General features: G+C 40.7%; 1 protein-coding gene across 1 annotated transcript; it reads right to left on the bottom strand.

The window, feature by feature from the left end:
- Positions 1-13,457: 13,457 nt before the first annotated feature.
- On the bottom strand, positions 13,458-19,829 carry LOC306980621 (CMP-N-acetylneuraminate-beta-galactosamide-alpha-2,3-sialyltransferase 1-like; the record flags this gene model as incomplete). The annotated part of the gene is made up of 7 exons (XM_079580047.1): positions 13,458-13,662; positions 14,740-14,859; positions 15,002-15,047; positions 15,153-15,332; positions 15,405-15,601; positions 17,940-18,014; positions 19,728-19,829. 7 exons carry the CDS (start codon positions 19,827-19,829, stop codon positions 13,495-13,497), a joined length of 888 nt encoding a protein of 295 aa, XP_079436173.1. The 3' UTR covers positions 13,458-13,494.
- Between the last annotated feature and the right edge of the window lie 1,569 nt (positions 19,830-21,398).

The following is a 21,398-nucleotide window of genomic DNA, read 5'->3' as shown; positions in this document are numbered from 1 at the left end:
GGTAATTGGATGTACAATATCCCTCTCTCCCTTTATCTTTTCTGTCAGTGTAGTATTTACTCTCACAGGCAATTAATGAGTAAAAAACGTAACATGCTACGACACCTGTAGTGTCTCTTATGGCCTCTAGGGGCATGAGTTACTTAGTACTGCTTTAAGAGAGACTGGGGATAACAAAGGAAAAGGACATCGGTGCATTATTACTATTTTCAGCTTATATTTTGTCAGAAGTAACTCAAAAGTAACTCAAAGTAGTTTAATTCAGTTACATTTTTGAAACAGTGATATGTAATACAAACATGTTACATTTTTAAAGCTCTAACTACTGATATAGAATCATTTATACTACAATTTTGAAGCAACTTGCCCAACACTGTTCATTTATTATTGTGAGGAAGTCAAGGTACATTTTTTATCATGATTTTTGCATCAGACTGCTCCATAATAGAATAGAAATGATAAAAAGAGGTGCGTTTGATCATCATCCTTTCCTAAATCTGCATGGCTTTGGTTCACACAAAGGCTAAATCTATCCATCTGTTTACTGTCTGTCAACAAGTCCACCTCTTAAAGTCCCTCCTGACAAGAGCCTCAGCTATAGGGTTGACAATAGCGCCTCTGTCACCGAAAGCCACACTTTGTGAATGTATTGAAACTTGAGTAATCCGCACGGACACGCTGCTGTTGTCTGCGCTTTCTATAGATCTGTCCAGTGCAAGCCAAGCCGTGTGCTCGATTACACGCAGTTTCAAGTGCACGTATTGTGGTACAGAAAACGTGACTTTCCTCTGCGGAGAGTCACCGGTTCAAAATGAGGCCTGAAAGATCGTAATCATATGGAAACTTACAACACTTTTACAGAAATCAGCTTCTCTTGCGGACCATTTCTACATTTTAATGACGCCTCTACCAAATATTTTACCCCTAAATGGTTCGATTATTGTTTGGACGTTGTTGACAGTCATTAAGACGTCACCTCATGAAGTTTCTCTACTGATAATGAAATACAAAAGGTCAATTTTGGTTTAAAAGCTACTTAAATGCTGTTTTTGTCTATTGTACTGCTGTGTTTTAGTGAATTATGCACAATCAAATGGAACAGTGGGTTCAGGAAGTATTCACACGTCTGTATTTATTATTGCTATGTCATTATGTTGATTATCTCATGCTTAAAATGATTGCTTTATACCAGGGGTCCTCAAACTGGATGATTTAACTCGGCCCCTGACTTGTAGAGCACAAATCCCTGAGTCTCTAGCCCATTTCTGTGCGGAGTAATGTTTTTTTTGTTTTTTTTAACTAAATAACCAGTATACTCAATCCAGCCACTAGGGCGCAACTTAAATAAATAAAAAAGATGTGTCCAGCAGGGGCACTGACATAATAAGAGATCAGGACATAAACAACACATTATGCCACGGAGTGAATGAATAATACACTTTGAGAAACTTGTGTCACAGGCTTGTAAAGCACAAGTGTAAGCAGTTATTACTTTAGTCACTGTTGGAGAATTAACAATGGCGTTCGAGAGGACAGATGAAGAATAGGCAGCAGTCTGGATGTCTTATACAGGAGATGTTTATTTACCATCTGTGTGGGACCCGGAGACACGAACGCGAAACGTTGCACTGGTCCTACCATTCAAGTCTGTTTGTGCTTCCACAGGAAAGGGATAAAAACCCTCTTAGAGACTGATACATAAGAGTCTGAGCACCACAGTCAAGGTTATGACAGAGCTGGTACGACTGAACAGCTTGACCCAGTATGATAAATAGTGATTTAATGTTATCCTCTAACAGTCACATTACGCAATGATGTTTTATTTGATAATAAAAATAAATGGAAAACCTGTTGTATTTCAGATTAAAACAAAGTGTGAAGACTTGATTACTAAACAAATATGTGCCTGGAATCAAGTGTTGATCTTGTGGCTATAGTTCTGTGCCAGGTTAGTAATCTCTACTTCACAATGAGCTGCATTTTGATCTGGGTCATACAATGTTATAGCCAACCCAGCCCGGCCCCCATCACAGTCAGGAACGATAATGTGGCCCCCAGAGATAAATGTTTGAGGACCCCTGATTTATACAGTAAAGTAATAGCAAACTATGTATCTCTTTCTTATGTGTTATTGACTAATCAAATAGCATCTTACTGCTGTGTAATAAAAATGATAATAACAAGAGGTCTGAAAAGTTTCTGAACCCACTGCATAGTGACTACTATATTTCAACTGTTCACCATTTCCACATGTTAAGGGATGGTTCAGTATTTTGGAATATCAATGAGGAGAGACGCATAGTAAAACCATGCACTGCTGTACGCCTCATTTCAACACTGTCTGCAAATACTGAACTGTCCCTTTGATTTCCATTGTTGCATTGATTTGTTTTGTTACATTCTATGTTTCTTGAATCACTGTATGTTTAAGTCACTGACATTTATTTATTTCAATGTTGATCATGTTTCGGGGAAGCATTTTGTTTTAAAAATGTTTTGTTTATGATTTTTTCAAGGACACTGAAGGAAACGTTTAAATCGATAATGTCAAATGTGGAAGTAACCTGGAAAAGATGAAGTATAATACAAAGTACAAGGACCATATGTTTAACCTCTTAATCCCCGCCTGAGCCGAGCACATTCTCTCCAAAATGAAAATTTTGATGAAAATGCAACAAAAAACTGAGGAAAAAAGTGAACCGACCCCGAGCGCATTTTCTGGCTTTACCCAAATCTAGAAAACTATAGCAACCAAAACTACAAGAAAATGAAGACAAAAAAGCGACAAAGATGACACAAAGAAGTGACGAAAACGCAACAAAAGAGCCACAAAAACGTGACAAAAAGCGTTGAGATAATGTGATGAAAACGCAATGAAAAGATGACAATAAAAGTGACATAAAATCTATAAAAAGCGACAAAAAGTGACAGAAGACTAACAAAAGAGCCACAAAAACAAAACGGCAACACTGTCATGTTTAACGGAAATGGGACCCAAAAGCAGAACAGCCAGGCACGAATACATTTAAAGGGGCTAGATGCAAGTTAGCCATTGTATACTCACTACTGCCACCTCAGGTCATACATGTAACTGCACCTTCTATGTTAAGCTTGTGCATGACATTAACACCTTTTTGAGTGACAGTGCAGGATTTTAGAGGCAGCTGTGGTGAATATTGGGCTCATTCTACACATTAGGACATGGCTGGAACATTTACACTGCAAAAAGTAATTAACTAGATTAGTATAAACATCTCAATTTGAGCATAATAATCCAAATTTTCATTGTTTTGACTAGGTAAATTGTTCTTGGGCATTTTTCCTAGATTATTTCACTTGTTCTGAGACGTTTCTGACATTTCAATACATTTCGTTCTTATTTCAGGTAATTTTCTTTGCCAATGGGGTAAGAAAATTGGTCTTGTCTCATTGGCAATTTTACTTTCTTATTTCAAGCGAGATTTACCTTAGAACCAGTTTGAAATGTCCTCAAACAAGCAAAGTAAACTTGCTCCAATCAGGAAAAATGTCTAAAGTAGCGAAAAACTCTCAAAACAAGATACATTTCCTCAATTCAAGTCATTTAAGACAATGCTTGATATTTACCTTTTGCAGTGTAGGGCAGGGGTAGGCCAGTGTGCGTCGTGGAGGGTCGATTATCATCATTCCCAAAACACCCAAGGGCCGAACCTCAACATTGCAGCCTAAAGTAAAGACTATTTCTGCAAATGCCAATGTTTTACATCAGGTGTCAGGGCTTTGGGATCCACCATTACCCTCGGATGACAAGCCGAGGACCCAAATAAAACTGTCATTTGTCATATATCGTATAAAATATTGTATTGTCCACACAAGTTTTTGTTGAACTAGCAGTAGATTTTCCATTAAGACTGAAATTGTGATCAAAACAACCCAACAACATTCATTTTAACAGACAACGATAGTGTTTCCATGCAGTTTCAGATGGAAAATATTGAATCAAAGCTCCCTATAGACTGAAAATGGTCAAAATAAGGAACAAGAACATTAAACAAAACCAAGGGGGAACAGAATGTGGACAGACAGAACCATAACAGCAACAATTCAAGATCAGTTTCGTAGGTTTTAGCTTTCAAATGAGTTGTTGCCCTGCTGCTCGGTGTGCTCGGTTCAGGTGGGGATTAAGAGGTTAACTACTATTGTAAAACTCCAGTACAAGGACTATGCGTTCGCTACAAAGGTCCCGCCCTGCACTCTCAACCTGGCCCTCGGTTCAGGAAGTAAAAATAATCCCATTAATTTCTCCCTTTGCCCCCCCCCCCCATATGGCCCCAATGTCACCACAGAATTGATTGATTCCACAGACAGACGCAGCGAGAGGCGCGTCATAAATATTTCAAATGCCGTTTTCTTCACGGTCATTGGTAAAAGCCTCAAAAATATCCCAGAGGTTCATTTATGATCCATTTGCCCACAATGCACCTCGTCTCTAAGTGCTCCTCAAATGGTCCTGTACCCGGCTGACGAGAAGTAGTTACATAGAAATGTGAGTGAGTACTTCTCAGAGTACTTATACCGCATCTTTACTTCACCCTGAGTCAGATTATTTTGAAGAGAATATACCTGAGAGGTCGGAAATGTGGAGAGGTCGCTGTCACAGAAAACTCGTTAGAAAAGTAATAATTAGAGGAGAGAAAACTTCATATGCGGAGTTAATTTTGGGCCAGTGTTGAGCCTCGCAGTCTCGGGGGAAATTGACTTTTTATCCCAGCGTGTTCGATCTGGAAGTCATTTATTTTTCTTGTTGGTTTATGTATCTGTTTGACACGTCGCGTGGATGAAAGGGGAGCGGCTGTGTGTGAGGGGAGGAAGGAGGGGCTGGAGACAATCAGAGCTAGTGGCCCCAAAGCTTTTCCGATGTGTGGCCGTCAAATGTGAAGAATAAAGTTTTGAATGAATTTGAATCTCGTTTTTGACTCTTTTTTGTTGACATTGAAGTTTGAAAGGAAAAGTATGTTTATTCTTTAGATTGACGAGTTGCCTGTAGCAGTTTCTTCTTGCTTAATCATCGACTTTATCACGGTAAAATCAGCTGAAACCTTTTACTTCTCTTAAAGGGATATTTCAGGAATTTTGACACAGGGCCTCATTTCCTAGTTATCCAGAGTGTTGTTGATTTCTGGAGATACATATTCGTTGACAATAGCACCTCTGTTGTTATATTTGAAGAGTTTAGTGGTGCTAGGCTAGCGCATGTCTATGGTAACTAGTAGCCTGCATTAAAAACAGTCTGACCCAAGCACAGTGCACCTGAGGCAAATCACTTATAATACTAGACTTCTGATATAAATGTCTGTATTGACTGAATTATTTTTGAAATATGACCATTTTGCATTTAAAAGAACTTATATGTGAGTAACATCAGCTTCCTGCTTGTGGCTACGCAGCGGCGGAGTGATCTGCTCGGTTACCGGATCTACAGTAGTTTGTTTACCTGCGGCCGACATTTCTACACATGGAATTCACAAAGGAGCTTTTTACAAATCAGATATGGCAACGTGTGGAGGACGACCCCATGATTTTGAAGAGGTTTTTAATGCAGGCTACTAGTTACCATAGAAATGCGCTAGCCTAGCACTAGCCTAGCACCACTAAACTCTTCAAATATGAGGACTGCATGAATTAATAAAATATATAAAAATCTCCAGAAATCAACAACACTCTGGATAACTAGGAAATGAGGAAATTGACATACTTTGAAATAAATAATTTCAACTTAACAGTGTTATTGGGAGACAGAACACAGGTTTATTTCTGTTTGAACATTTTTTTTAAATGTTTCAATATCATGCAGACAATCAATGTGAGTGAAGTTACCATATTTAGTTCCTTGCCCTTCAAGGGGTAAAAAAAAAAATGCAGGTTTATATATAAAATATTCAAAAAGTACTTCCAGGTCCCGGGAACTCAGGAGGTGTGGTGTTTTGTGATATCTGAATGATCACACCTGTCATAGGCAAGAGATTTCTCATTTGACTGTGCTGCAGTGGTCAGTCACCTCCAATATTGTTTACCTAAAGATTTTACTAAAAATAATCTTTGTCAAAATAAAAACATAGTCCTATAGGTTCTTTTGGTTCTTTGTATGAGTAAGTATGAATAATAGGTGCAACAGCAAATATAGACAAAACAAATTAACTTTAGGTTTAGGTGAACAGGGCGCCTTCTTTTTTTATGCTGTTATTTCACTCATTTCACTACGTCCTCCAAAACCAACACATATATCATCACTTTGCACAAGTATTCACCAATAAAATGTGTGAGTTTCATCAACTTACCATGGTCAGTTTCCAAGTTATGTAAAGAAATGTACCATGAATTCAGCCAGACTTGGGTCTTATTCAGCCTTCAGAGAAAACAGGAAGTTTAGAACTGGACCGGTCTCTGCTGATTGGTCAAATGCCACAGAGGCGGGATCTGTGATGTAGGGTGATCTCCTCTGATTGGCAGAGTGAGGACCACATGCTTCTTTATCTTATACTGATGTGCAGCAGGGAGGCCATATGTAAAGTGTGCGGGAATGACCAAAAATAGTCACTTTAATGACATCCAATAACCTCTATGCCCAGTCAAACGCTCTGAACAGTTTCTTAAAGTGAAAGGGAGGCTGCAGGGTCTAGTTGAATAGAAAAAGATCTTTTCAGACTTGATGTGTATGTGTCTCGGCTGACCTTGGACTTATGGTCGGAGGAAAGTCTCTGGAGGAGTCTCTTCAGCTTTTCTTCGACTGCCAAACACAATCTACAATGAAGTTTGCTCGAAATCTCCGCAGCTTCGGTTTTGATCTCGACACGGGCTCCCACAACAAGGTGACATTGCTCCTGCCCGACTGATCGCGCGTGGAGAATTCATTCATTCTGTGACCTCTTTTATCTTGATTGCTTCAGATGTGCTTCACGATCCCGCACGGCCTTTTTTCTTTTTTTTTCATTCAGGCCCTGTTTGATGCAACAAAAACAAGAAACATTCAAATGCGTCTTTTGTAGATTCATATCAAACTATCTCTTATGTGCCTCACACTCGCCCGAGCAAATTAACAAATAGCTCGACGCCCCGAAAGCATGGAGCGTGTTTGATTTCTGATTGGTCAGTGTGCCCCGCAGTTTCCATGGCGCCCGGGCTGCTTTGTCGCTCTCACATCCTTCGCTTCCTCTCCGGCTTTTGTGAGAACAGCATTAATGTGACGGGCTTTTGACGCTTTATTTCTTGAGTCACCGCCGCTAATGGCACCAAACTCCTGACAATGATTCCCCCCCACTGTTCAAAAGAACAAAGGTCAGGAGAGAAACGTCCGCGTGATTGTTCGAAACCGGAGAGCGAGCCAGACATTTGTGAAGTTATCGGGTTTGTTTGGAAGCGCTTTGTCATTTTTGAAGGTTATGATGGAGCCATTGAGTAGAGTTGTCTGCATTGTGGCATTGAGATCTTGTGAGGAAGCCAGGGGTTTGTACAACTCTGAAGGATTTGAAAATATCGTCATTTGATTTCCACAAACCCGCCGAGGCTGTACAGTTACAGAAAAGCAGCATAAACCAGCTTTTAAAAGGCTGCATTTTTCATGTCTTGGGAACACGAGCGAATAAACCAGGGACGTTCAGTTGTTCCCACAGTCGGGTGATTTAGAGGTATGCAAAGACAAATATTAACACTGTATTCTACTGTAGGCTATATAATCCTTTATTAAAAAAAAACTGCTGGGTCTTTTAATTGTTATGGTAATTTTAGAGGTGGCAAAACCAGATTAGAAAAGAAAGTGAGGAGTATCTTTTTAACACTGTTATACATTTTACTGCATCCAGCATGGGCTAACTGGAGCTCGCTCATGCTAGCAGTTTGGCTGGGCTTTTGGAGCCAGCTCAGTAATAGAATAGGACAAAAATACATTTTGTGAAAGGATAACATTTGGATAATGTTGCACATGCTGCACTAACAATGACAAGCCTGTGTTCAATAATGATGTTAAGAGGGACAGAAAGGCTTCAATGGAAAGTCCAGAGGAGCCAGGGACTTCATGTAAAGCACAATGCGACTATGTCTTCTTCTTCTTCTACTCCTTCTCTTTCTTCTTCTTCTACTCCTTCTTTTTCTTCTTCTTCTACTCCTTCTCTTTCTTCTTCTTCTACTCCTTCTTTTTCTTCTTCTTCTACTTCTCTTTCTTCTTCTTCTACTCCTTCTTCTTCTTCTCCTTCTTCTACTCCTTCTTCTTCTTCTTCTTCTCCTTCTTCTACTCCTTCTTCTTCTTCTTCTCCTTCTTCTACTCCTTCTTCTTCTTCTTCTTCTTCTTCTTCTACTCCTTCTCCTTCTTCTACTCCTTCTCCTTCTTCTACTCCTTCTTCTACTCCTTCTCCTTCTTCTACTCCTTCTTCTTCTTCTACTCCTTCTTCTACTCCTTCTCCTTCTTCTACTCCTTCTTCTACTCCTTCTCCTTCTTCTACTCCTTCTTCTACTCCTTCTCCTTCTTCTACTCCTTCTCCTTCTTCTACTCCTTCTTCTTCTTCTACTCCTTCTCCTTCTTCTACTCCTTCTTCTACTCCTTCTCCTTCTTCTACTCCTTCTTCTTCTTCTACTCCTTCTCCTTCTTCTACTCCTTCTTCTACTCCTTCTCCTTCTTCTTCTCCTTCTTCTACTCCTTCTCCTTCTTCTACTCCTTCTCCTTCTTCTACTCCTTCTTCTACTCCTTCTTCTACTCCTTCTCCTTCTTCTACTCCTTCTTCTTCTTCTTCTCCTTCTTCTACTCCTTCTCCTTCTTCTACTCCTTCTCCTTCTTCTACTCCTTCTTCTACTCCTTCTCCTTCTTCTTCTCCTTCTTCTACTCCTTCTCCTTCTTCTACTCCTTCTCCTTCTTCTACTCCTTCTTCTACTCCTTCTTCTACTCCTTCTTCTACTCCTTCTCCTTCTTCTACTCCTTCTTCTTCTTCTACTCCTTCTTCTACTCCTTCTCCTTCTTCTACTCCTTCTTCTACTCCTTCTCCTTCTTCTACTCCTTCTTCTACTCCTTCTCCTTCTTCTACTCCTTCTTCTTCTACTCCTTCTCCTTCTTCTACTCCTTCTCCTTCTTCTTCTCCTTCTTCTACTCCTTCTCCTTCTTCTACTCCTTCTCCTTCTTCTACTCCTTCTTCTTCTTCTTCTTCTTCTTCTCCTTCTCCTTCTTCTTATTCTTCTACTCCTTCTCCTTCTTCTACTCCTTCTCCTTCTTCTACTCCTTCTTCTTCTACTCCTTCTTCTTCTACTCCTTCTCCTTCTTCTACTCCTTCTTCTTCTTCTTCTTCTTCTTCTTCTCCTTCTTCTTCTTCTTCTTCTTCTTCTTCTTCTTCTTCTTCTTCTTCTTCTCAGGTAGTTTCCACAGGTGATCTTCACCTATCCTCCTCCAGGTGGAGCAGTCCTATTGATGGGTCTCCAGTAGATATTTCACATGGTTCATTATTAAATGGGACAAGTAGGCTAACAAGTTGTGTGACGTGGTGGGACATACAGAGACACATTTGAGAAATTAAAACTAATATTAGATAAATACAAGCACTTACATTTTCTTATGTGGTCAAAAAACCCACATAAGGAGCAATAGGTCATAATATTCAGACAGTTAGGAGCAATACAACATATTTTATGCAATAGGTGTGAACAATATGTCAGTCGATACAATTCCATACGATATACTTTATTAATCCTGTAGGAAATCTAACTGTATTCACTGCAAATGAGGGGTCAAGATCTAACTGAGCAGTGAAACCCAAAGAGGGACAGGCGGTCGCCCCAACTCTGTCTGTGTGAGTTTCTGCGTTTGCTCTGTTTCCTTCCATCAACCATACAATAGGCTAATCCTCCAAAACTATACACCAATGTTTCATCAATCTAAAGGAAAGGTACAATTATTGAGCGTGTACAGACATTCTTTTGTGGCAACTACACTAATGACATCAAACTTTTCTCTCTTTACATAATAGCCGTGTCCTCTGGGCCTCCCGCCTGCTCAGAGCCCCCCGGTGTTAAACAAGGCTGCGGCGTTGGCGGCGGATGTTTCTGGATAAACTGTTAGTCATAGATGAGTCCGGCTGCGGCTCTGAGCTCCTCGTCTCACTGTGGGGTTTCTCTGCTCCGGCGTGTTAGCGTGAGTCAGGGGCGCGCTCCGGAGGAGGAGGAGGCCTGCACCAGTGGGCTGTTGGAGCAGCTCATGTACCTGCTAATGGCCTGGTTCAGATTATATAATGCACTGATGTGTCTCTCTCAGGTGGGGGCACACGCAGCTCTTCTGTGTTCAGTGTGTGCTGTTTTCATAAGAGGAATAAACGGGGAATACACCCATGTAGAACTTCATCATTTCTGAAATCACTATTCTTATATTATCAGAGAAGCCAGGTCTCATGGGATTTAAAGCAAGTGGTATCGAAAAAGAAGGTTTACGTACTGCCGGTATCGAAAATAGTATTGAGAGCAGGTTAAGAAAATAAATATATATATAATCTTTATGGTTATCAACATTTAAAAGAAAAAAAAAGTGAAGCACAAGTTAAAAAAAAAAAAAGAAGGGAAATTAAAGCAGTACTAAGTAAGTCTTCCCCCTAGAGGCCATAAGCGCAACTGCAGGTGTAGTAGCAAGTTACGATTTTTTTAACTTAATAATTGTCTTGGAGAGTAAATACTACGCTGACAGGAAAGGCGAAGGGAGAGAGGGTTACTGTGCATCCAATTATACAATTGAAATATTTTTTTTCACTCAAACCTGGCTTTAAATACTGTTTAAAGTGACGTTAGCCCGCAGTTAGCTTTGCCCGTTAGCATGTTAGCTTCTTCTTCGTGATTCCATTAGTGTGTATTGCTTTCTCCGGACCGGTGGCAGTCAAGTTGCAAACATGGTTTTCTGGCCAGAGACACCAGGGGGAGATGAAAGACCCTCCAATCATCCCATAAACACTTGTATTACCCCCACAGGGACTACGAAACGGATTTATTAAGGTAAACACGTTACTTAGTACTGCTTTAAAAACAATTGTTAAAAATTAGGGGAAAAATACAAAAGACTTGAAATGTTTTTTTCCCGCCTTTTGGAAGTTTCTTGGTTGTTTCACATCAAACAAATTATACAAAATAATGCAAAAAAATAAAAATGAAATGGAGGGAAAAGGAATAAATTAACATTATTCATCTGTTTTATGATTCTAAAAAAGTATCATTTGGGTATCGGTAGCGAAAACCAAGTATCGTTAAAGTACCGGTACCCAGCCCTATTGAGGAGAGCCTGGTCTGAAGGCAGGGTGCGCTGTGAGGGGGGCCGGGGGCACGACAACTCAGCAGTGCACTGGGGGGAACGATCATGTAAAGCCAAAATGTGACTGGAGGGAGTGAAGAGCAGGGGTGACGTGGGCTGCTCGAGGCGTCAAAACCTCAGGCAAAGTAAGGTACTCTTTACACTGACAGTGAATAAGTGAGAACAGCTTCATGTGGGCATTAAAATGGTTTGTAATCTTAATATTTCATCAGCGTTTTTGTATTTTATTTGTTTTTTGTGAGACGCTGATGCTTCACACATATATATTCTCTGTATTGTATGTGTGCAGGACGAGGTGCAGCAGATGCTTCCTCTTGCCTCCGTGCGTGCAGGGGAAACTCATTAATAACATGCAAACAAAAGTGCCATGTTTGCTGTCTTTGCACAGCATCACAACAGATTATAATGTTGACAAAACAATTATATTACTCATTATAATCATAAAGCAACCGCTGCCAAAGTACCTACAGGACCTATAGACAAAGAGAGTTACGAGCCTTATTTAATGAAAATTGCATGATATAAAACAAAATCATGGCAAAAATGTGGAGAAAATAACAAGGGTTTATATAGAGCTAAAAAAGGGGTACATTTTAAGGAGACATTAAATTGGTTTAGCTCTGCAATGTTGAATATTTTTAGAGAAGCTGTCATTTCAGATCAGCCCTAAAGAAGCGAACACTAAACTCATTGGACGGATGGAGGGACAGCGATGCACTTTATTTCACTTGTTTGCAAAAGCAAAAATACTTTTTATTTCTGTGACTGACCTGATTATTCGCTCTCTCTCTCTCTCTCTCTCTTTCTCTCTCTCTCTCTCTCCTTCTCTCTCTCTCTCTCTCTCTCTCCTTCTCTCTCTCTCTCTCTCCTTCTCTCTCTCTCTCTCCTTCTCTCTCTCTCTCTCTCCTTTTCTCTCTCTTTTTCTCTCTCTTTCTCTCTCCTTCTCTCTCTCTCTCTCTCCTTTTCTCTCTCTCTCTCTCTCTCCTTTTCTCTCTCCTTTTCTCTCTCTCTCTCTCCTTTTCTCTCTCTCTCTTTTTTCCTTTTCTCTCTCTCTCTCTCTCCTTTTCTCTCTCTCTCTCTCCTTTTCTCTCTCTCTCTCTCCTTTTCTCTCTCTCCTTTTCTCTCTCTTTTTCTCTCTCTCTCTCTCCTTTTCTCTCTCTCTCTCTCCTTTTCTCTCTCTCCTTTTCTCTCTCTTTTTCTCTCTCTCTCTCTCCTTTTCTCTCTCTTTTTCTCTCTCTCTCCTTTTCTCTCTCTCTCTCTCCTTTTCTCTCTCTCTCTCCTTTTCTCTCTCTCTCTCTCCTTCTCTCTCTCTCTCTCTCTCTCTCCTTTTCTCTCTCTCTCTCTCCTTTTCTCTCTCTCTCTCCTTTTCTCTCTCTTTTTCTCTCTCTCTCCTTTTCTCTCTCTCTCTCTCTCCTTTTCTCTCTCTCTCCTTTTCTCTCTCTCCTTTTCTCTCTCTCTCTCTCGCTTGCTCTCTCCCTCTCCTGGAGGGATAAACAGATGATAAATTGGCTGTAAATGAATATGAAATAAAGCAACACTTGACATGCACTCAGAAAATGGGAACATTGGTAAAACTCGTGTCTTGACTCACAATGTGACAAAGCCCTAATTAAACCGGATCAGGCGGGAGGTCCGGGGGGAGCGGACACCTTCAGAGGAGTTGACGGTTTATGCAAATACTGGGAACTAGAACTACTAGGAATAATGCAAAATAATACAAACCTTATAGCACAGTGAGAATGATCTACTGCTTTATGGGGCGACAATCTCTACAGTATTACTAGACGTCAGGAAAACACTTTTTTCTTAAAGGTTTTGATTCTTGACCACGTCTCCCACAGCTGAGCAGAGCAAAGCTGAAACTTGTTATAAGAACAGATTCTCAGACAGTGTCAATGAAGGATTTTTACTCATGATAACTGCGACCAAACATTCACAATGCTCCCCCAATTTATAAAGCATTCAAATTTTATTTTTGAACAAATATAATTATACAAAAATATCTTCAGTGAATTGTTCAAAAGGTGAAATAAAGTGTGATACAACATATTTGTATCATATTTGTATCATAGTGTTATTCAGCCAAAATCAGTGCCAAAAGGAACCTTGAAAAAAGTTTAAAAAAACGAAATAACAAAAAAAAGTTTCAAACCGGTCTTTCTAGAATTCGCCTGTAGCTGCTCAGCATTTCACCAGCCTTTATAAAAAGCGAGTTTTCCTCGTTTGGCCAGTTCCAAAATCATGTCATACTCCACAGAGCCTGGATGACCTCCTGTTTTTAACTTTTTGTTTTTCAGGTGTTCCCAGTAATGACTCCAGTTTCCATCGCTGTCAGCTCCAAAACCAAACACGCTCACCTGGAAACAAATAACTCATTAGCTGTGGACATGAACTCGATACCAACGAAAACATCCCATATAGACCAGAAAGATTCATCCTAGTTTTATAACAGGCTTCACAAAACGTGAACTCAGACACTGCTCTGAAAGCCTCCTATGGACAAGTGTTGCACTTTAGTGTTCACTTCTTGGAACAAATGAAACCATTGGTAGCTGTTATGCCTGATGTAAATGATGCAAATGATGTAAATGATGTAAATGATGTCCTGTATCCCCATACTACTGCACTGCGTTCCAAATTATTACGCAAATTCAAGATCATCTTCATACATGACAACGCACCGTGTCCTGCTGTAAAGAAAACCTCTGCATCACTGGCTGCTATGGGCATAAAAGGAGAGAAACTCATGATGTGGACCCCCTCCTCCCCTGACTTCAACCCTATTGAGAACCTTTGGAGCCTCAAAAAGCAAAACATCTATGAGGGTGGGAGGCAGTTTTCATTCAAACGGCAGCTCTGGGAGGCTATTCTAACATCCTGCAAAGAAATCCAAGCAGAAACTCTCCAAAAACTCACAAGTTTAATGGATTTAAGGATTTTGAAGCTCCTATCAAAGAAGGGCTCCTGTGTTAAAATATAACTCAACCTGTTAAGATGTTTTTGATTGAAATAGCTTTTGATTTCAGTAAATATGACCTCCTAATGCTACACATTCAACAAATGACAATTTTCAGTCAATTACAAGCTTTAAAATGTATTGAAACGATGAGTTGGAACAGTAGACCACATTTAAATGATCCTCTACCAGTTAAAGACTTGAAAAATATGCTGACTCTCATTTGTCATTTCATCAGAGTTGATAATTTAGAAAATCTTATAGAATAATTTAATTTGCATAATAATTTGGAACGCAGTGTATATATAATAATGCAATGGATATATATAATTATGCGTATATAACTTGTGCATAATCCATCCAATCTCACTGTCTTCTCTACGGCATTACTGTTGCCCTTCAAGGCAAATGTTTACACCCCTTTCCAGGAATTCTTGAGTTGTTTTGCTGGACTTGAGTTCTTAATGGCAAACCTTACCTCATCACAAATATGCAAAGCAAGAATGACAGTCATGAAGCCAGTGGATGGGTAAGCCCCTTTCCTTTGCAGCCACGAGTCATGGACATATCTCATGAAGGCTGGATTGAGCACCATCACCTGTAATACAGAGGATTTAGAAGAACCTTATTCATATAGCGCCTTTCACAGACATAGACACAAAGCGCTTTACATGAGACAATTGTACATTCACCCCATCTTTTAGTCAATGCCATCACTTTATCTGCAAATGAGATCTCACCAAGTTCTTGTTTGCTGAAATTCTTTGTTTTACTGGAGCATAGGACCTACGGACAAAACACTCTGTTCAGATGGACCATTTTAAAGAAAATACTTTCTTACAGACCGCCATCTTTTATGAATATGAAATAACACTAAACAGGATCACACACCTCATGACGAAGCCTGTTGTTAATGCACCCACAAGCCACTCGAGGTCTCGGATCTTAAAAGGGAACAGCACCAGGTGTGTGCTGTTGCCCAGGTCAGAGGCGCTCTCTGGGTACATGACACGATGAGTGGTTCTGCTCCCCACGTCCTCCTCAAAGCCTTCCGTTTTACCAAAGTTAATTCTAGACACAGCATTTTCATTTCATCATTTATTTTCAGGAAACTTTTAATTAAATTACAAAATTGCCGCTTACCTGATTACAGACGTGTGATGATCTATCAGTTTTCCATATTTGGATCTTAAAAGAGACATAGAGTTTCCCACGACTGCACATGTGCGGCTGCCGTCCAGACCGGGTTCAGGTACAGGCGGAAAAGCAGGAAACACCTTGAAGATTCTCTGCGTAGTTTGTTTGAAAAACATGATGTCACGAGTTTCATGCTGCAGCTTCTGTGAAATACAAAAGGACAGATTTGACGTTGCCCAATAGAGGAATGTTGACCAACAGTAGTTTTCTGATTTGGGTGGTTTAAGTCAGCCACATTAAAGGGATATTTCAGGATTTTTTACATAGGGCCTCATTTCCTAGTTATCAAGAGCGTTGTTGATTTCTGGAGATTTTTTTTTTTTTTTTACATTCATGCAGTCCTTATATTTAAAGGGTTTAGTGGCGCTAGGCTAGTGCATGTCAATGGTAACTAGTAGCCTGCATTAAAAACAGTCTGACCCAAGCACAGTGCACCTGAGGCAAATCACTTATATAAATGTCTGTGTGGATAGAATAATTATTGAAATATAACTGACCTTGCAACACATGAATTATCGCATTTTTAGGGACTATTTTCCATCAGATCACTCCACCACTGTGTAGCGTACAACCACAAAGTTATTTTAAATGCAAAATGGTTGTAATTATTCAAACAATTTAAATGGGTAGTCTGGTGTTATAAGTGATTTGCCTCAGGTGCACTGTGCTTGGGTCAGACTGGTTTTAATGCAGGCTACTAGTTACCATAGACATGCACTAGCCTAGCACTAGCCTAGCACCACTGAACTCTTCAAATTTAAGGACGACATGAATTAAAAAAATATAAATCTCCAGAAATCGACAACACTCTTGATAACTGGGAAATGAGGCCCTATGTAAGTGAATCACTGTTTACCACTTTTCCTCGTGTGTTTATTCCATGTATATTCAGTTGGCCTTAGTGAGCCATGTGTAAAAAAATAATTGATAAATAAGACAGAAATTAAAAATATCAATTGTCTAACAAAGATCTGCTGATTGTGGAGATTGATAAGGCCCACACAAACATAATGGACTTAGGGCTGAGTCTGGGTACAGATGAACCATGTACAGTAAGCACCTGTTTTTTAATTGATCAAATTACCACCACCACTCACATGCTTACGTCTCATTACAGATAAATATAGTTACACATGCACAGCTGTCTCATCCAAACAACATGAATGTAACAGTTCCTCCAAAAACACATCATCTCAAATTCAGAAAAATGTTTAAATCAAGTAAAACAAAGGGTGTTTGTGGGGCTCTCCTTGCTCTTACCTTCCACCAGTTGAAAGCGTCTTGTGAAAGGGTGTAATTGCTTGTCAACAATGGAGTGATGGTTTTCTGGAAACGCTGCATAAACCACAGATCCTGTTCAGGGCATTTCTCACAGGCAACTTCTGCATTTTTCAAATACAGCGTAAATAAAGGTGATATTTCTGAAAATCTCCAGACGATACTGATGCCAGTGACGCAGAGCAGCAACAAAAGCACTTTCCATCTGTAAGTTGTTTTATTTAAGGAAGTCATTACATCTGATCTGTAGAAAGAGACAAGAGGGTAAGTATTGCTCTTTTTCTTATATTGCATCAAATTATTTAGACCTACGTAACATTTATAATAACCATTTACTTCCTACCTGAAGAGCTAGCTTCCAGTCATGTCAGTAGAATGTTCACAAACAATTGCTGAAGAGAGAAACCAGGGGCTCTTGAGTGACTGCATGCCAGGGATTGTTGAGCAAGGGGCGTGAGACTTTACCTGTCATAGTCAGAGAAAGACAGAAAGAAGGGAGTAGTGAATTGTTAAAGATAAAGTGAACCTCATCAGGAATGTCAGTGAGAGAAGGAGATTACAGCTGAGTGTGGGGAGGGGCCTTTAATGAAGACTGTTAGCACTTAATTCATAATTATCCACTATCCACTATGCTGCCATGAAACTGAACGTGTTGGAGCTACTGTCGTTGCAGATTAGACGCTCACAACCATCAGGATGAATCTTGGACGATTCCTCTTTATAAAACTGTTACAGTTCAGCGAGATTTCTGGGTTCACTTACTTTTTCCTTCCTGTCCTGTGAATGTTTACATCTTATCATGGCCATTAATAATATTTGTTATGTGGATTAAGTTTCAGTGAGCAACATGCGTAGGGGATTGTGAAAAAGATGTAGGTGAGAGTTTTTATTTTTTTATTTGTCCTTTATTTATCCAGGACAAAACAAAATCTCTTTTTAAAGAGTGTCCTGGCCAAGATGCAGGGGAACAGGTTTACATACAAGTTACAATTCTACACACATAATCACAAATAAACATTGCATAATTTAAAGCTTAAATCAAGATAATACACTACATTTAAAAGACTTTGTTTCTAGATTTTTCAATAGTGATTTAAAAGTATGAAGTGATACAAGTTATTTTAACTGAAACTCCTTCTGTAGCTCATTCCAAGAGTGTGGAGCAGCAAATCTAAAGGCCTTTTTACCCAGTTCTGTTTGCACCCTGGGCACAGAGAGCAGGAGAAGGTCCTGAGAGCGCAGGCTATAGCTGCTGTTGCTCCTCAGCTCAGTGAGCTGCTGCAGATACAGAGGGACAATGTTTAAGGAAGAAAACAAGATAGACAATCCACTGGGGTTTCAAGTCCATCTCCAGGGCCAAACTTTGTGGTGTGATGTCCACCAACGTTCAAAGCCACATAATATTACTGTATATGTTGGTTTGCACTGCATTGGGCTCCAGTACCAGAGCTACAATGTGCATAATGTAAAGAAGAAAAGCTGCTTAGGTATTTACTCACTTTATAGAGAGTGAATTTGAATCAACATAAACAAGCGGACCAAATGAGTTAAGCTGAGGAGCATGAAGTAAACTCACTGCTTCTTTACATCAAGAGAGCTCCTGGGGAAGACCTATGACACACTGGAGGAACTAGTCTCTCAGCTGGCCTTTCCCCCGCCCCCTGGAAGAGCTGGAGGAAGTTTGTGTGGGATGGCAAGTCTTGGCATCTCTGCCCCATGGTACAGCAGAAGAAAAGGAATATCATCTCAGCTAGACCTCCCACTGGCCATATCAACCCAGGCCCCATTTTGTCACTTTCGGCAAATTGGGGGCCCTAGGCAGATGTGTGGGTCCTTCTGAAGGACTACACCTGTGAGATTTAGCCTATTTCTGGTCAAACACTGTCTTTACACTGTTACATTTTCACTTTGCAGCCCCCACACTGCCCCTAGCTTCAAACTACAGCTAAACTATCCATAAAGGAGTTCCCAAACAAGACGTCTTTGGTGAAACCGTATTGGTAAATGCAATAATCCCGAGGGCAGGCAAGTAAATCTCGTTAGAAAGCACATTCAGCAGGTCTTGTAGTCTGAAGCCCACGTGCTCGTCCAACTCAACTCTAGTTAAAAGAGAATCCCAAGGAGTCTCTCTGTCTCTCTATCTCTCGAGGCAGAACAAAGCTTTTATTGTGTTATTTTCGATGGTGGAAGCAGTGGGCAGGGGGTCATCGAGAGGTGAGGTGTATGAGAAATAAACACGTGCGTAGGTGGAGGTTGGTAAATTTGCCGAGGCATCACAGGAGCGGAGTGGGAGCTATAGATCAAATGAATTAGATGTTCTCAAACAGCGGTGCGCGGACTTCCGGTGACCACGCAGTGCCTCGGTTTGCATCATCTGTTCAATCACTAAGTATTCTGAGAGAAGGGAACAGCCTATAACAATAAAGCGATGATGGGCAATGTTAAATAATGTTTTGAATGCCAGATTTCTAAGCTGATGTTCACTATGAGCCAAATCCGAGCATACATACTCAGACCCTTGAGATGATTTTGAGAAACACTGACACAAGTACCAGGTAAAGTACGCTTAAAATACAGAAATATTGTCTACTTCTTGAAAATTTTCCTTGGGGAGGACCTCCACATCCCCCCTTTTAGGTCTACATGATGTACTAATCTAGTTCTAGAAGAAAGAGGTCCTTTATTTTGGGACACTTTGGGCAACTTTTGGTCTTCCTTCTATCGGGCGCGCTATCACATGCACGTGCTGACCCCTGCTCTATATTCTGAAGGTTGTTTAGACTGGTTTAGGCAGAGCTGGTTTTTCCTATAGGGCCTATGTAAACAACGCATAGGGCACTCACCGATCACGGGGACAGGCTCTCTGACAGCGCTCACTCACCCCCCACCTACTTTGCCACATATAACACCAACACGGAGCAGTCTGCTGAAGTGGATGCAGGAGAGACCTAGCCTACTGCCTTCCCCCCGTCACTTCCAAAGCACGAGTACCACTGTCCCCGCTCGGCTGTCGGTCTTCACCTCAGCTGTGTCCCGGGCGCTGCTCTCGTGTTTTCTCTGCGCGGCCTCTGAGCTGCATCGCCACAAACTCATTTAAACTCTCTTCTTGTTGTTAACGGAGAATCAGGACAGTGGTTTGGCGAATAGTCGAGAGTAAATCCGTGTCTGTGGCCTTTTTGTCTCAAAGAGGAGACTCTTTGAGACTCATGAGCACAGTTACTTACTGTAACTGTAGTTCTCTGAATGTGCACAGTCTAAAACGAATTGGGCCACACACAGGCTAATTCTCAGTGGTAAGATATAAATAACCATCAGGCGCAGGTTTCAGTTAGTTTTAAATCAGCGGTTCCCAAACTGTGGATCAGGGACCAGAGGCGAGAGAATGTGACCATTTGCCATTTTAAAAAGTGGGGGAAATAGACTAGTAGCCCTAAATCCCAGTCTCACAGTGGTTTAGTGGTTTTCACAAGGAGGGACGGGGCCTGAATTGAGGTCATTATTTCCACTTCGGCTCTGCACTTCTGCACAGTGAACCTGTTTTTAACCATAAATTGATTCGCTCTCTGTAGGGCCCCCGTCTGGATTTTTGCTTAGGGCCCTAGAAGGGGCATCACCGGCTCTGGGTTTAAGCTCCGTCAAGGTGTCGCTGCAGATACGGGAGATTTACAAATGTTCTCGACCATCAACCTAGTCTAGCTGACATTTGAAAATCTCTTCTTTCTTTTGAATTTACGCCATGTTCAGGAGAAAAAAAAATCTTCATAGCTCAATTGTCTCCTCATTACAAATCGAGAAACTTGAACCTTCCATGAAATCCTATTGGTTTATTGAGCAGAAGGGCAGAGAGGCAGGGGCTTCAATGGTTGTGCGGGGGTGTGGGGGGGGGGGTGAAAGAGGGTCTTAACGGTCTTCGGGACATCATTTGAAATACAAATGAGTGCCATTGGGGCGTAATCCGACCCCCTCCACATTAAAGACCCGTCCCGCCAGTAGGTTCAGTACTGTTTTGTGAAAGGAGAACAGAGGGCAAAGTGTAGATGCAGGTTCTCAAACTCTCGTATTGCATTTAAGGTGTTTTAAGGTGTTTTTTGATTTGCAACCAGTCTAGACATAATTCAATCCTGGTTGTGATCTTGATCTTAGTGATACTTGGAAGGTCAAAGGTTTTATGAGATTGAGGTAAAAAGTTTGAGAACACACATACATACAATTCACATACTGGGACAAAATTATTAAATGCTCGGTCAGTTATCATTCATGTTTGGTCTGTGTCCTTTACAAGAACCCGAAGTGCTCCAGTTCAAGACTGGGACTGAAAAACGGCCCTGAATTCTGACCAGTACGGTGGCCTGGAAGTGCAAAACACATTTACAAGTTTTGAAACAAATTTAAGTTTTTTTTACGGTAAGGGTACTTTTTGGGGGCGGGACTTCTGGTCTTGTTTACAGGGGTTAGACACAGGGGATGGACACACAGCACACTGCTTTGTGTCTAACCCCTGTGTCTGCATGTGTGTTCTGTGTCTAACCCCTGTGTCTGCATGTGTGCTTTGTCTAACCCCTGTGAACCAGACCGGATGTCCCGCCCCCTACTCTTTCCGTAAAAAACGTACATTTGTTTCAAAACTTGTAAATGTGTTTTGAACTTCCAGGCCACCGTAGA

This window comes from Gobius niger (genome assembly GCF_951799975.1).
Source record: "Gobius niger genome assembly, chromosome: 21".
NCBI lineage: Eukaryota > Metazoa > Chordata > Actinopteri > Gobiiformes > Gobiidae > Gobius > Gobius niger.
This window is presented reverse-complemented; position numbering and strand designations above follow the sequence as displayed.